Source organism: Rhipicephalus microplus, chromosome 7, assembly GCF_043290135.1.
Source record: "Rhipicephalus microplus isolate Deutch F79 chromosome 7, USDA_Rmic, whole genome shotgun sequence".
NCBI lineage: Eukaryota > Metazoa > Arthropoda > Arachnida > Ixodida > Ixodidae > Rhipicephalus > Rhipicephalus microplus.
Window position 1 is genome coordinate 141,756,241 of NC_134706.1, and position 16,678 is coordinate 141,772,918.

The 16,678-nt window shown below is 44.2% G+C and overlaps 1 protein-coding gene across 2 annotated transcripts in view; it reads left to right on the forward strand.

The window, feature by feature from the left end:
- Positions 1–2,429: 2,429 nt before the first annotated feature.
- LOC119179033 (juvenile hormone acid O-methyltransferase-like) overlaps positions 2,430–16,678 on the forward strand; it is a 32,456-nt gene continuing 18,207 nt past the window's right edge. For both annotated transcript variants that reach the window (XM_075868316.1, XM_075868317.1), the window contains exons 1-4: positions 2,430–2,562; positions 8,185–8,286; positions 11,804–12,013; positions 14,771–15,116. In XM_075868316.1, coding sequence (XP_075724431.1) covers positions 11,805–12,013; positions 14,771–15,116 — 555 coding nt within the window. In that variant the 5' untranslated portion in view covers positions 2,430–2,562; positions 8,185–8,286; position 11,804. The remainder of the gene's footprint in view (positions 2,563–8,184; positions 8,287–11,803; positions 12,014–14,770; positions 15,117–16,678) is intronic.

Here is a 16,678-nt window from a genome sequence, read left to right on the forward strand (position 1 = left end):
AACGATTTCTTTAATTCGGACCGTGGTGCGCCAAGAACTGGCCAACTCCGGACTACAGACACTTTGTCCAGTTAACAGAACCGACCTACTACCCAATGTACCTGATAATTTATGCGGCCCGTACAACCATCCACGTTACAAGAACTCGGCTGAATGACAAACCTCCGTTTGGAGGTTAGAGTCGGCCACATTTCACGTCAGTGCCGCAATTCCTGGAATTTGCAGTCTTCGTCACATTATGACAACACTCGGCGCCCTCCTAATGGTTCCCACATGCCAACACACGTTGACCACGACAACGCTCCGCTAGCCATGCCCACTCGACCAAACCACTCGCCGTCGTCGTTCGGACGCCTGTTCCACTCACCTATTCATCACCGCTCCTCCTCACCTTCCTTTCACGGCCAGTCGTCGAAAAACTGTCAGGCGCAGCTCCTGGAGGTGAGCCTGCCTTGAAGACCCGACCCGGAATTCCTCTGCACACGCTACCCGGACACAAGAGCTTGCTAAACACAAATGTAGATGGTACACCTGCAATAGCACTCATTGACAGCGGCACTCACCTGTAAGTAATGAACTCGAGCCCTAGTGCTCGGCTAAAGAAAGTGCTCACTCCCGCTCCTTTCCCTGCAGTCCGAGTAGCCGATGGAGCTTTCGTTTCTTTTGAACATGGCATGTTTTTACAGAGGAAGGACATTTGATTTGCATTGGGTCACGGGTAGCACCGATTTTATGTGATGTCTTTTTATCATCCTTTGACCACGCGCTACAAAATGTGTTTACTTCATCTCATCCACATGTTCTTAAAGTATTTAGATATGTAGATGATTTTTTAGTTGTTATTGACAAGAGATGCCCTTTTACTTTTCCTGTGATGGTTGAGCAGGTTTTAGATGTTTTTAGAGCAAATGCTAAAGGGCTCACGTTTACTAATGAACTTCCGGAAGATAGCTCCTTGCAGTTTTTGGACCTTAACCTTACAATTTCGGCTGGTCACGTATGCTGTGCGTACCTCCCTCGGAGTAAGAAGGAGTTGTTACTTTACGATTCAGCGCATTCAAAGACTGTGAAGCGCGGAATCACTCTACTTTGCTTAGAGTTGGCACTACGCAGATCGTGTGAGCATGTTATGCAAGCTAGCTTTATGCGTCAACTTCTAAGGCTTTCCAAGGCCAACTACCCTCAGTCCGTAGTTAGTTCGGTGGTGGAATCCTTGCTGCAGAGGGTGAATTCGAGGCAGAGTGTCGAATGCAAGTGCGCCCCCGAAGGCGAGAGAGCGGGTTAAGCCTGAGATGGTCCCGTATATACACCGTGTGAGCCATAACCCCAAGAAGGTCGCTTCCCGTTATGGTGTTCCGGTTGTTTTTTCAGCTCCCAGCAAACTTGCTCAATTGTGCCCACGTATCACATGCGATGAGCAAAGGAACTGCCAGAAGCACATCTACTGTTATGTTCGAAGTGACTTTGAAAAGAGAAAAAAAGGAAGAAAAAAGCGCAGATCTGTTACTGCCTCTCTCAATGGAGGGCACCTCCACAGTTCTGCACAGGGAATGGGGGAATGGGAATAAAACAGGCAGAAGGAAGGGATAAAAGAAGGGTAGTGAAAAGCATTTGATCGCGCTTATCACGCACGCGCGCGTGATGCGAGCGCGTGAAGACCGCCGAGAGGCCGGAGGCACCTCGGCGGTCTTTCGGTGAATTGCGTGTGCCGCGTTTGGTTTCTTACTCGTGCGTCATGCGAGCGATCGAATCCTTTCAGTATTTAAAAAGGAATGACATGGTTTCAAACGCTGTATGTATGCTTCAGCGAATTTTCTACCTAATCTAATATTGTGATCATATTTCAATACCGTTGAGCTTTTGTATGGTCAGGTGGAATTTCGTTTCCCTTCTCCAGCTAACATCACCATACGTTTGTCAGCCGGGGGTATCTTTTCTTTGACCACCGTTATACTTCCTTGCTATTTGATAAAACGAATATTAGTTCTTTCTCTTACACTAGCTTATCAGCAGTTTCGACATATGAATGCCCATATAGTTTTGCATTCATCCTTCAATGTATGTAAAACAGATTATATCTGAACGAAATGTAGTCCCCATTCGAACTTACTATTTTCATGGTCTTTAGTAAGTGATGAACGATCCAGTGTTAGACTCTATATGCGGTGGTTTGAAATACTCCACTCGATCGGTTACCAGCTTGTAAATACTCGAGCCCCCACATAGCGCACCGCTCACTCTTGCTTTTCAAACAGCTGTCACAGCTGCACTTCATTTGTAATGCAATGACAGTGTCTCCGATAGACGACACATGCTCCCAGACAGCACTGTTTCTCTTTGTATTTTTCATTTTTGAAAGGCATTTGGGGCCACAGGTGCGTTCGTGGGCCTGAATTTGTCTTTGCGATAACTATGCACTAGCGCTAAAGCTGCGTGTTGCTTTAGAGTGAACCGATCCAAATCTGCTCTCGTAGGCTGAGCAGAAGCAAACCCCTGAGTTCACTATGAAATGTTACGCGACCAGCGAATAACACTTCGAGGATATACTTTGTGAGCCCAAGGGTAATATCAACTTTTCTAATTTTCTGCGAAATCATGTCCTAGCATTTACAGATGTCACTAGCTTCTTAAAACTTGCGTATATGCCAAAGATGTACCTGTATGGTCGATGCCACAATAATCCTAATAGTTTTCAATGCTGTTCAACTGCCACCTACGGCACTATCGGGCTATGTTGAAGTAATGGTGTTTTCATGTTCTGGAGACGCTGTCGTCACGGACACGTAGTGAGAATATACAGCGAGCTACGAAAAGAGGGAGGAACAACCCTCAGCTTCCATGCACATTGTGTTGGGTACGTAGTTAGCAAATAGTACCCTACAGTGTATGTTTGTGCTTTGAGTCAAGCGTTACAATATCAATTGACGCCTTGTCTTTGCGAAAACAGCATAGTTGTGTATCTATCGTGAGCTTACCAGCCATTTTGACTACTTCGACATTTAAAGGGTAGTTTTGGCCGCACGTAGCGTCAACACTCATGTTACAGCACAGAAGCTGTTATCGAATTGAAGGGCATAACATGATGCGAAGACGCCTTTAGCCTAAGTAAGGCGTTTGTCAGCGTATTGCTTCGTTTGTGAGCAACACATGAACATAGCTTGTGGAGTCATGGAAGTGGCTATAAATTGTAGAATAAATTTTTTATAAGTTGATAGCCAACTCTGCAATAACAATGGCCGTGCCCCCGTCATGACGCCTGCAGAGGGTTTTTTCCACAGCAGCTACAGTCTGTTTCGTGGCTCTGTGATAGCATATATGGCTGCCTCACAAAATAACTGGGATTGATTCCACCTCGAATCGTCGTTTCCTTGTCATCCATCAAAATTTCTCAGTTGCCTAAAACGGCTCCAACAAACTTTCCTGCTGTATACGGGCTTCATAACACTATCGCATTCAAATTCAGTCTAATGTCTGTTCTCGTCCTTTCAGTGTTCACAAATACCACCAAGCCCTTCACGCACATTCCCCACATACCTTGGGTCATATTGCGCCGGTATGTAGCACACGTGAATGAATAAAATTAGTTTCATGACATTCCAAAGTTATTAACGTTATAATATGGTCATTCGCTCATGTGCTCTCCCGCGAGTTTCAGTGTTAGAGGTAGTTTTGCAGAAATTCCGTGGTCGATGTCTGTGACACCTACAGCAGTGTCTTGGTTGTCAGCGAAAAAGCAGTATTGGCATGAGCTGAAATTCGGCGTAGATGCAAATAAACATAAGAGCTGGAGGAATTTAACACTGGCTTTTATGCGGCAGTGTATCGGTCTCTAGCATGAGGTGAGGGTAGGCTAATGATTCAGAAGGCGATAGGGTGTGCTGTGTAAGTGTTGTGGATATCGCTATCTCGTTAAAGTCTTAAAGACGAAGCTTATTTGTCCCCCTAATTTTTGCGTATGCGTAGAGTTAAGGAGATAGCCACAACACCACCCAGACGTAGAAAGCTAGATGAACACATATATAGATAGAAACGGTCACAGTGTTTCTGCTTCACTAAGAACTGTTTATAATGTTAAAAACGCTACACAAAAGCCAAAACCCAAGCGAGAAATACTATCTTCATGGAACGGTTAAGGTAGCAAAAACAAGAAATCGTGGAAGGCGTGCCAGTCATGCTGGCGCTGAATCCGAAATGTACGAAAGCCACGAAGAGCAGCAGCTCAGCGGGAAAGTAATCACTCCGCTACTGCTGTAACCTATCTGTGACTTACCATGCTAGGTGCACAAGCTCGTCGATTTTACAATGAGAGCTGCGATTCAGATGATTGTTGGGGTAAACTAGACTGTTAATTCCTCTGTGATTAAATGAAACCCTCTTGTTTGTTTAAGTTCTTGCCTGGTGTAGTGCACTACACCGACCGATGGCATTATTTAGGCCGCTCGAGTTCAAGTTTGCGGCTGTTGGGATCAGGTAAAATGCCAATGCCGGGAAGTTCGCAGACAACCAAAATGCAATACCTTTATTGGAAAGTGCTCAAAGTAATGAATAGTGGCATTGGGCATCGCGTGGATAGCACCTATGACATGTAACAAAAGCCAAATACAACTCACCTTTCGCACGAAATGCAGCTTACCCCGTCACAGTTGATGAGGAATACTTACGAAAAGTATTTCCATACAGTAAAGTTTCCACATGTGCACTGTTCAGCCGGTATGGTCTTACCATACTTTTCATGCCTTAAATGGTAAGTACAAGCTAAAACAGTCACATTGAGGCGAAGTGCAATCGTTAGCCGCCAGTGTTTTGTGATTGTTATCTGTATTACGTGGGGGAAAATGTACAGCCCATAACGCCGCACGCCTTTGCACCCATCACACATCAGCCCACAGGAAACTCAAATTGACGCGCCCAAGAAATGAAGCATGGCCAAATAAATGCACAGAGTCATTGTCTTGTGTACAGCAGACGCTGTAGTGGCCCCTCAATTTAGTCACTTCAGACATAAATAGCACGCACAATGTTGCCGATATTCATTGATAGTCAGGTAGGCAGCTCAGGGCAATCAATCATTTGTAAACGATCAGCGCATCTATCTAACCTGAGATTATGAATGGTGGAAGCGTACGAAAGTGAACGTTTCAGCGAATTTCATTTAGATCCATTTACCTCAGTAAACCACCAGAACCTGCCCCGCCGCAGTGGTCCAGTGGCTAAGGCACTCGGCGGCTGACCCGCAAGTCGTGGGATCGAATACCAGCTGCGGCGGCTGAATTTCTGACGGAGGGGGAAATGTAGGCACGTGTGCTCAGATTTGGGTGCACATTAAAGAACTCCAGGTGGTCAAAATTTCAGGAGCCCTCCACTACAGCGTCTCTCGTAATCATATGGTCCATGGTTTTGGGATGTTAAACCCCACATATCGATCTATAAATTCAACCACCAGAACTTACGTTTATTGCTATAAAGAACATGAAAATCGCAGCTATAAATATTCAGTTTGATTTCTCAGGTTACGGCATGCCGCTATTTACACGTAAAGAGTCTAAGAGAATCTACACCTGTCCAAGAAAGGGTGAAGCTGGCCATTAGGTGCATGTGATTTTGAGACCAACCGAGCTAAATAATTGTAAGATGGGAGCCCATCACGTCAAGCTGTATAGTGGATGCCTAAATAATATACTTGCTGCACAGCCTAAAAACTCTGTAACTGGTCGTCCACTCCAGTGCTCAGGTCGGCGAACTCACTCATAAGTCAATTTACTCAGGCTCTCTCACACTCAAATGGGGTCAGAAGTGTGTGTCTGATTGAATCTTAGAAACGAATGTTTTAGGAGATTCGAGTCCGAGTGCAAGCCGCTGGACGAAAGTATCATATTGCTGCCTAGCTGACGTTTTTACGTAACAATGTGCACAAAGCAAGAAGTATGCATTTCCAGTGTGAGTCTGAGTGAGCTCCAGCTCTTATTGCAGCTTTTGGTCTTCTTCACTCACCTCCAACCTTACTATCAGCCTTAAATCAGCCTACGTTCTAGCAAAAGTCTATTCACACACACTGGCGTCCATGCGCCACCTCAATATCCAATGATCAGAGGTATTAATTAGGGTTGGGGGACTGCCTCTTAAATCCAAAATCTAAAAATCAAAAATCAAAAACTGTCCTAATAAAAAAAAAACAGTCTTAAAACCAAAAGCATGCCCCACCGCGGTGGTCTAGGGTCTAAGGTACTTGGCTGCTGACCCGCAAGTCACGGGATCGAATCCTGGCTGCAGCGGCTGTATTTCCGATGGAGGCAGAAATGTTGTAGGCCCGTGTGCTCAGATTTAGGTGCACGTTAAAAAACCCCAGGTGGTCGGAATTTCCGGAGCCCTCCACTACGGCGTCTCTCATAATAATGTGGTGGTTTTGGGACGTTAAACCACACATAGCCATCCAAATCCAAAAGCATAACTGCCCGAGAATGACAAGTTCTGCTTTCTGAATTTAAGACTGTTTTTTAGCTCACAGCCCATCTGTTGGTGTTATGAACCACGTGCGCAGAAACCTTTACTTCCCTTTTCTTCCGCTCACAGCAAGTTAGTTAAGCGAGGCATAGCACGAACCTGTCTGGGAGAATGCCTTAAGTAAGTCGTGCGTCCACAACATCTCTCCGAGCTTCAAAGCTCAAGTTTCCCGACTTAAGGCTTCGCGTTTCCCGGAGGTGTTTATCGCTTTCGTTGTTGAGACTATCCTGCGAACTAATAAGGCAGAGCAGAGGCAGCGACAGAATCCGAGCAACACGGATACAGAGCGGGAAAGGATAGCCGTGACTCCATAGAAACACCAGATATCACACAGGCTCAAGGAAATCGGAAAACGTAATCGAGTTCGTGTTCTGTTCTCTGCACCGTTCAAATTAATCAGCCTCACCAAATCTAGAAACCCACTGAAAACGCAGTCATCAACGGAATGCAGAGTTCAGCATAGAAACAGGTATGCGGCATGCTCCCGGGAAGTTGTCTATAGGACCCTCTTTCATGCGGTGCTTGTTATGTCGGGACGACCGGAAGGTGTCTGAACGATCGACTTTGAGAAAACGCTAACAGTGTCAGAAACGGGCAAGAGGGTTTTCTTGCTCAGCACTGCACTGAGGGCAACTGTGTGCCCCTTGTCATGGACACAGCGACGCTGTACAAGCACAAGGATGAGAATACCCGAGTCATTGTCGAGGCTGCGCTGATGGCACGCGAAGAGGTGTCATGTATTAGCAAGCCCTCCGTGTCTCTGTCCGAGAAGGAACTAAGGTTCCTCGAAGGTTTTGCTGCGCGCAAGTAGTTATATTACCTTTACTTTTCTGTTTCGTTTCCTTATATACTTTCTTTGCCTTTTTCTGTGCTTCTGTTTTTTTTCTTTTTTCCTCTTACTCATGTTTTGCTCTTTGTGCCATGTGGTTTTTGTCACATGGTTACTGTTTCCTCTGTATACTTTTGCGCTCTGCGCATTAAACTATTACCTTTACTTTTCTGTTTCGTTTCCTTATAGACTTTCTTTGCCTTTTTCTGTGCTTCTGTTTTTTTTTTGTTTTTCCTCTTACTCATGTTTTGCTCTTTTTGCCTTATGATTTTTGTCCCATGGTTACTGTTTCCTCTGTATACTTTTGCGCTCTGCGCAATAAACTCAGTTGGAAGTTAGCGCAGGTGTCTTTCGTCTTCTTCTTGTCTCTGTGTCGTCGTTTTGTTCTCGCGCTATAACTATCGGCAAGACTATCGCCTTTCGACGACATTTACAGTGTAACATGTAGATTCGGGCCCATTTTTTAGCAAGCAGTTCTTCGAACATGTGTTTTCAGCTTGAAGACGTGTGTGCAGCGTGGTTTCTGGTTTAGAACTGGCCCTAGCTCGGCCTTTACCCCTCCTGTTTCGGAGTTCGAGTGAGTGTGGCCACCGCGAAAAAGGACGGGCCACTTGCGTTCTAACTATCACCCAATTCAGCCTGACACGAATGGCACGTCGCCCGAGTTCGCTTCAAACGGGCGATGGCTTCGCTGGTGCCTCGGACAACGGAGAGTGATATCTTGCTGATAGGCTGTTGATAGGGGGAATACTGTAGCTGCATTTTTAAGATTGCATTGTTGTGTTTTTGGTTTAAATCAAAAATATTGGGTAACCATGTTTGGCGAGATTGCTAAATATATTGTTTTTTTTCAGTTCTGTGCTGCATTAGATTGCGGCGCTTCACATTACTGGCTTTACTACTGATTTATCGCGGACTTTCGGGTAATCTGCAGTGAACTGAGGATATCAGTGAAGGTAGGTGTGTCTGCAGTTTCATTTTCAGGTTACGAGAACATCCGAAAGCGACAATGAGCCTCTGTTTCAAGGGGAAACTGAATACTTGTTCAATAAGTTTAGATGAGAGAATAAATGCGACTTAAGAACTCATGAAACGACATTTCTTGAAATGAATCTGGTCCTTGAGAAGATACTGCTACGATTGGAATGGAGTAAAAGCATGTTCCTTGGTGTGTCGACATGCAGACACGGGCTGAGAGTTTCTGAGAAAGTGTTTACACTTTATAAACTTAATGCCTTTTGATGACGCAACAAAAAGAACAGTCACACAAAGTATCCGGAAAAGCAACGGTGCCTGAAATACTTTTTTTCTTTTTTTTGTTTCAGACAATCGATAGTTAACTTCATTTCATTCTGCCAAATTGAGTTATAACGTTTGCACGTCTACAGTGACGCTAATTAGAAATACTTTATATCTAAAGAGCGTTGTAGCGGCGAAACGCATTCGCCGTTGAATGGGTGCCTTCGTTCTTACTTCGTGTTTTGAGGAGCTCATTTATGATGCGAAAATAATGTCTTTCGGCAAGTAGTATGCCTATTGTTGACTATTTATAAGAAAACAAGCTACATCACGGACACATTTCATGTTCACTATAATGTAAAGTATTTAGGAAAAAGTAACGAAACTGCCACCGGAATCGGAACTGGAAATGGGTGCCACGTGTTTCACTTCTTCAGCGAGTAAGGCCATTGAATGAACTTACCGGTTATTTCTATGAAATTAGCTTGATGACTATTTTCGAGAAAGTTGCGCATTTAAAGCAACATGAGCGTAATGGTATTACTTTGCAGCTTCTTCACATCACACTTTCAAGGCCAATAAATCAAGCCTTGTGAGGCCAATTATTTAGTGGTATTTAGGCACTTGAGATCTTAATCTCCAATTGCATTAGGAGCATCCAAGTGAACCAGGTATTTGCATGTACGCAAGTCAGTGCAGTACAATTTCACGTGTGAACCGGATAATGTTATAAATGGTGAACAACACAGCGAATCCTTGTTCTGAACATACATTTATAAAAAAGAAATAAGGCAACCACCCGTTTGTAGCATGAAGCCACAAAGAAATTCTTGCGAATTTCTCAGAAAGAAAGCCTCTCAGATGCCGAAAAATTTGTCCTGGTACGTCGTTTGAACCAGGACCAACACCTATCTGGGATGGTCTCTCTGCCAATTGAGCTAACCAGGAAGCTAGCATTTGACAGCGCGAGGGTGTATTCATCGACAACTCGAAGCACATGGACACAAGTATTAGAAATGTATGTTGCATATGTTGCTCATTTCAACGTACATGTATGTAGCATTGCATACACAGCTGGTGGAGCTGCTAGATGTAATACATTTTGAAGTGACATGCACTGTGCACCGAAGCCAAATCACGTAGGGCATTGTCATGGCACACAGCCCCTCTTCCACTAAGAATAAAATAATAACGGTTAGACTGCTGACTCGTGAAATCACATTTTTTAACGAAGCTGCTTTATTAGAAGTGAACGCAGCTTGAGCCACAAAGCATGCGGTTTCTGCTTTTTCAGTATAAGAGTAGATATGTGAATGTGACATAAATAATAGAATAAATCAGGCAATTTTATCCTCAAGCCACTTCTTGAATTGAAAGAACTACAACTTGAAAACAAGGCTGTACTTCTGGGGGGGAGGGAAGACCTCTGGTGGGGGGGGAATCAACACCCCTGATTGCCGCCCCCTATGGTGCACCACTGACGTACGTGGCTTGGCGACAAGGACATTGGGGCATATAAGAGGGGGTTAGGTTGGCCTCTCGAGGGGGGAGTCACAACCTCTTAAACCGCCTCCCCCCCCCATCAGTGCGCCAATGCATACCTGTCACCATCATGTCTACAATATTTTCGTTGCCATAAGCGACTGCCTGTTCGCGTGGGCATCGATTTCTTTGTCCAACTTCCTTTAAATTGGCTGGTAACCGCTGGGTCATTACCGCTGTTGACGATCTCACGTGATACCCCAATAACATGGCCCTTCCAGTGGCTCACAGCACGTAATGTTGCGTCTTTTCTGCTCCAGAGACTTCCACTGCGTCATGGTCCCCCCCCCCCCCCCCCACCTCCGGTACTGCCTAGAAATCACTTTTGTCGTGAAGTCCTCGATGCAATTCTCAAACACTTCCATGCTGTTAACCAAAATGTTGCTGCTTACCAACGGCAGACGAATAGCTTCTCCGAATGGTTTAAAAATAAGCTCAGCGACAAGCATGCTCTCTATGTACGTCACCACTGAACACAAGGATTGGTAAGCTATTCTGCCTTTCAGCACGGGCACTTACAATACCGCCCCCAGAGAAATACTGTTTTTTTAACCTTTTTCTGATTGCACGTCGTGCAATCACCACACAAAATTGACGTGATCCTTCCATACAAGCCGGATCTATGTACTGCTGCCAGATTTGCTGAAAAGCGTTGTGAGCTTGCCAAGACCTTTACAACGCATGAACAAAAGCGGCGGAAGAGCATTAGTCCGGACACTACGCCATTTCCGCGCCGACTTTTTTGCCCTGAAGCGCTTGTATGACTCTCAGTCTTTGAAACTTCGTTTGAACTATCTTCGAAGTTACTGCCGAAATACGAAGGCCCCTACCACGTCATCGAACACACATCCCTGACTGGTCACCTGATGGTCCTACAAAACCATCTAAAAGCGTGCACCGTCGAGGGCGTGGCATTTTCAGTGTGGAGGAGCTCTTGGCTTGCCATCACCCATTCATGGTGACAAACTAATATGTTTCTGGGCGTCTCCCTTTTTCTACGCGGGGTTATTGTGGTAAAGCTTTAGAACTCTGTAACTGGTCGTCCCTTCCAGCGCTTTCTCTTGAGGCGTCATATTTGGCTTCTTCGTGAAAGAACGCCGCTCGTGCTGTGAGTACATACTCTTTCTTGTTTGCCGCCATTACGTATCGACGCCAAGTGCCGTCCAATAAGGCCCTTTACGTATTGTTCTAAACCTTTGTTGAAGGATTAGCATTATTGAGAGTGCCCTTTTTTGCCTCGCTTTCTGTTGCACGAAAGGATATCATAGCCTTGCAATGGTGTGAATACTTCGAGACATACTTCTAATAAATTAAACACATACCGAAAGGTAAAGCAGTTTCAGCGTGACCCTCGCCACTACAGTTAGAGATATAGGTTATCAAAAAGGACAACGTTAGGATTGCGTTATTTAATGGATGCCGTTTGATAGCAGTGATTTCTTCTGGAAACGTGTTGTTTTATTATGTGCGGATTTTTTTAGTGACCCCATTCAGTATCTTAATTTTGTTATCTGAAACGATAAAAAAAAATGAATAAGATCGAACCTGACGTCCTTCCAAACTTTTGTTTCTTTGTCAAAGCTATTGGCTCCCATATTTGCGCATAATAGCGGGTCAGCGCATGAGAAGCTTAAGACCAACATTTACTGACGAGAATGGGGAAGCCCTGATTGTGTGCCACAATATCTGCAGAATGGCCCACTACCCAGAACAGATTGCGCAAGCAGAATCACGGTCATCCCAAAGAAATGAGAGAGTCAAATTGTACGATCTCAACTGCCAGGGACACGTTGGAATTGTGGCTGGTCTACTGGACACGTTTCACAAGGCGTTTGCACCTAGCGAAGATGAAAACCAACAGTTCCTGGACATAGGATGTGGTACCGGACGACTTACAGCTGAGTAAGTGAATTGGCGCAAAACTATACACACTTGCGTAGTTATGACAAAAGAACGTACGAAAACGTTTTAAAAGTTATTTTTATATATATTCGATTTGAAAGACAGCACAAAATGAAGCCAAGAAATAATATTATCATCTGGCGCTGTACGTCGCAAAATCACGATGTGATTATGAAAGTGGAGGGCTGCGGAAGTTTTAACTGTCTGGCGTTATCACGAAGAATATGGGTCTGTACCATTTCACCTCAATCGAAATGCGGGCGGTTCGGCCAGGATCGAACACATGGCTTTCGAATCAGAAGCCGAGCATCTTAGCCACAGTTGCTGCGAGATGGACAAGCCAAGGAAGGTATACACACGTTAATGTGGTGTTTTATCTGAATTGTATAGATGGGAATAAAGTAAATTCGACAAAAATGCTACTTGCTGCAGGCAGGAGCTGAACCTACAACCATTAGGTAAGGTTGTGCCAAAGAATCGTGCCCTCAGATTTTCCTTACCTTATTCAATTTAGCAACGGTCTCGTTCCGGAAGACTTCGCGTGCATATAAATACCTGACAGGTAAACGAGGAAGCTGGTAAGAGCATCGGGTGCATAATACGAACATTGCGAATTCAGTTTCTGCCAGCTACAAGTTGAAATTTTGTCCATTTGACTTTTTTACACATCCATGTCATAATTACTACAATACTCTTCAAATAGTACTATTAGCGTTTTATCTACCTTTCTTTGCTTCATCATGTGCTTGTTAGCATAAAAACTGTGTCAAAGCAATATTCGAGCGCTCAGAATACCCTGTCGTTTTTGACTGCTAAAAAAGATTGTCGGTCAGCTCCATAAAAATATGTTGCTCCAAACATAACGTGGTGAGATTTTTGCTAGGGCAAGTTGAAAATTTCTCATTCCAGAATTTCCTCAATGTGGTTTTATGAAGCTAACAGCCGCAAGTAAACAGAAGAATTTTCAAAAATGCAACTTCAACCATATATGATCAAAGTTCAAGTGTACAGATTATAACAGCGATACTTTATCAGTATGTGTGATGTTGCACTGACAACCATCTACCGACAGGTAGCAAAAGGCGTAGAGCAGTAAACAACGTCGTCATATTCTATCTTCGTCATGCAAGTTCATAAGAAGCATTCCCCTCATAAAAGTGATGCCCTGGAAACGCTAAAACGTTGATATGTTCATTTCCTTTTTAAACGGAGTAGGACCAAGCCGAGAAGTCTCAAATAAAAAATTACATGCACGAGTTCGAAGAAGGCGTTATTGAAACGTGGTTACAAGTCACCGCGCACTTCATGTATTCCACAACGAAGAGTTTCGCGCCGCTTACACTCACTGTAATTCGAATTTTAGATTGGCTGAGGAACTAGGTGTGGTGTGGCTTTTGTCGTTTCCGTCGTTTCGAAAAAATAACTGGCTATCTCACTTCAAAATGTTCAACTGCGTGGGCTGTCATTTTAACGTCTTCTTATAATGACCTCGTGTATATGTAGAACACGAATATCATGAATGTGTGGAATAGAAACAAAAGTTCGGGGTACTTTGCTAAAAATTAAGAATGTCAATTTATGTGCAACATAAATAATGGTGAATCATGGTTTCTGAGTGCCGTAACGTGTAAGGCTGTTACAGTATACTGAACAAAAGAAACTCCGAAAACGCATGTCATAAGCTGGTAAAGATTGCAAGGCTCTGAGAGCGGTATTGAACTTTAGGCGCTGCTTCTGCAATGCACATAAAATGGAAGGAATGACGACTCCTTAATGTTGACTTTGTGACCAGGCTTCGTTTATTAATGTACCTATATTTCCCCACAAGGCTATTTGCATAGATGATGAAAGTGGTTAAAATATGAAGTATGGGAACAGAAAAATCAAATAGAAACAAAAACACACGTCGTGGTTCTCGATCACAATATCTCAAGTGGTGGGCAGCTTAGTAACTAGGAAAAGCGATAACATCGCTAGCCCAGAACAAAGTAGTGCACTTTAGTTCACCTTAGAAGAAAAATAATAGCCAAATGGTTACAAAGGTTGTCCTGGATGTCGACTGTCGATCCACGCCAGCAAATGTATTCACCCTAGTTTTCAAGTGAAATTTCTTGTGTCGACGACGGCCCATCTTTACACCTAAAATGAATTCACAATTTTCACTATATCACAGATACACCATTGAAATGTATATAAAGCTCACTAAAAATGTAGGTGTCGTCCTAATGCTTCAGTAAGCTATCTGGAAAGCACTCACACGTTCGCGTTCGCGTTCCCTGCAATACTCATTGGATTATTTGTGTTTCTTGTTGCCACCATAGCGTACCTCAAAGGCCACTGATAAAAAAAGGGTGTGTGGTTGATAGCCGCTTCGCCAGGTGCCGCAAAGATCCCAGCTAGTTACAATGCTCAATTAACTCTATCTATCAGTTTTCATTAACTGTCCTCATAGTGAACTGGCCCTTATTTTCGACAAGCCTTAAGTTGCTATACCGTATGCATCTGATATAACTCTTAAGTTGAACGGCAAGAATTGATTTTTTTTGTTTTGAGAAGAAATATTGATGAATATTCAGAAAACGACCTTATTGCAACAACGGAGATCCCAGAAAAAAAAAGAACGATAGAGAAGTTTATCAAAGCTCGCTCCACTAAAAAGTAATAGAATGAAAGTAGCACGAGTAAAGCAGGTGGTTTTGTTCATGCTCTAGTACCCGGTTCACAGAGACAGTGTCGTTAATTGTTCGTCGATCGCAGGTGCCTGCTCCCACGCTGCCCGCCATGCAGAAGGCTCGTGGCCGTTGACAAATCCTCTGCAATGCTGAAGTTTGCGGCCAAAAATTACCCACACCCGAAGATTGTATACCTCGCGCTCGACATTGTGCAAGACGTGGAGGAGTTTAAGCGCGAACAAGGACAGTTCCAGCGAGTTTACTCTTTCCTCACTTTACACTGGATGCTTGACCAGCGTCGGTGCTTGAGCAATATCGAGAGACTCATGGCTCCCGGAGGAGAGTGCTTCCTGTTGTTCAAGAGAAGTGTGCATTTCTTCGCCCTCTTTGAAGCGATGATCAGTTCGCAGCGATGGTCGAAATACAGCCAGGTAAGATTCTCGAAAACCTACCTATTACGGCGTGACGAGTCAACGTTCAGGTTTTTACTTCGTTGAAAACACCTGATGTGTAGGTGCTATGATCACATAATTTGACAATTTAATGCAAGCAGCCAAGCATGCAGAACACATAGGCTCGAAAATACAGCCACAGTAAACTATCCTAATTTTAAAAAAGTACAGTAACGTTACGTGATTAGCTTACTCAGAATGACGCTTCCGTTATATTGGTACGCGTGCCAGTTATGTTTAAAGAGAGTTTTATATCAGATTCATGCAAAGCTTTGAGTTTACGTTGCGCATGCTTGGTACGCCAACCTCATGCAAACGCTAACTTTACACCCGCAATAGCTGCCAGCTTTGCATGAGGTAGTTGAGCTTTGCATGAGGTAGCATGAGCTTTGCATGAGAGGTCCAATGCTCTTTTCTGCCATTTGAGCTTATTACTTGGCATGTTAGAATTTAGATACTATTCACTAAATGCTTGATTAGTGGGGTTTAACGTCCCAAAACCACCATATGATTATGAGAGACGCCGTAGTGGAGGGCTCCGGAAATTTCGACCACCTGGGGTTCTTTAACGTGCACCCAAATCTGAGCACACGGGCCTACAACATTTCCGCCTCCATCGGAAATGCAGCCGCCACAGCCGGGATTTGATCCCGCGACCTGCGGGTCAGCAGCCGAGTACCTTAGTCACTAGACCACCGTGGAGGGGCGTTGACTAAATGCTTGAAATCAATCAGAGGCGAATTGAGTGTTTTAAAGCGTTCAGTAATAATAGAGACCTTCTTTTTAGTACTTTGCGAAACTTTTTTCAAAACTCACAGAATCCCTTATGCATTAATCTAAAACGGCTAGAAGGTGTAAGTCATCTCCTTTTTTTCTTTGACTCGGTGAGTTATTCCTGCCCCACCAACCTCCGAAAACTTTCTGCACATTACATGGTTTTGTACTGCCTCCAGGACCTTCGAAGCTTTCTCCACCTGATTGTGCGACGTCATGTAATGACGTAGTCATCTGACGTCACGTGAGGTGAGGGCATAGTGACATGGGATGACTGCACGAATGTTGAATATGTGTGAAATCACAATGACGCCATATATTGAATTCATCGCACGATAATGGTTTTTACAGCGAAGCTGTATACCATTACCCTCAGTCGTTTCATCTCAGTTGAGCAGAAAAACGTGTGGGCCAAAAACAAAGTGCCATGCCCTTAAACCATCAACAGACGCGAGCGCTCACGTGCTTCTTTGCTGTAGCACATGCGTGTCGTGCTTGCGTTTTCACTTCGAATGTTGGGAAAGGTTAGTCAGAGAGGCAGCCAGAGGAGCCGACGAGGGCATTGGCTGTAGAACCATGCACAACCGCTCGCCACAACTAAATTTAGATCTATAAGGAGTTTAGGGGCCCTTTGAAAATCAAAGCCAAACTGCTTATCTTTCTTTGCCGTCAGACATGCAGCATGAAGCCGAAAGAGCTGACTATTCGTTTCAATGAAGAATGCCACATAACAAGCATGAAAACCGCATGCTCGATGACGCGTCACT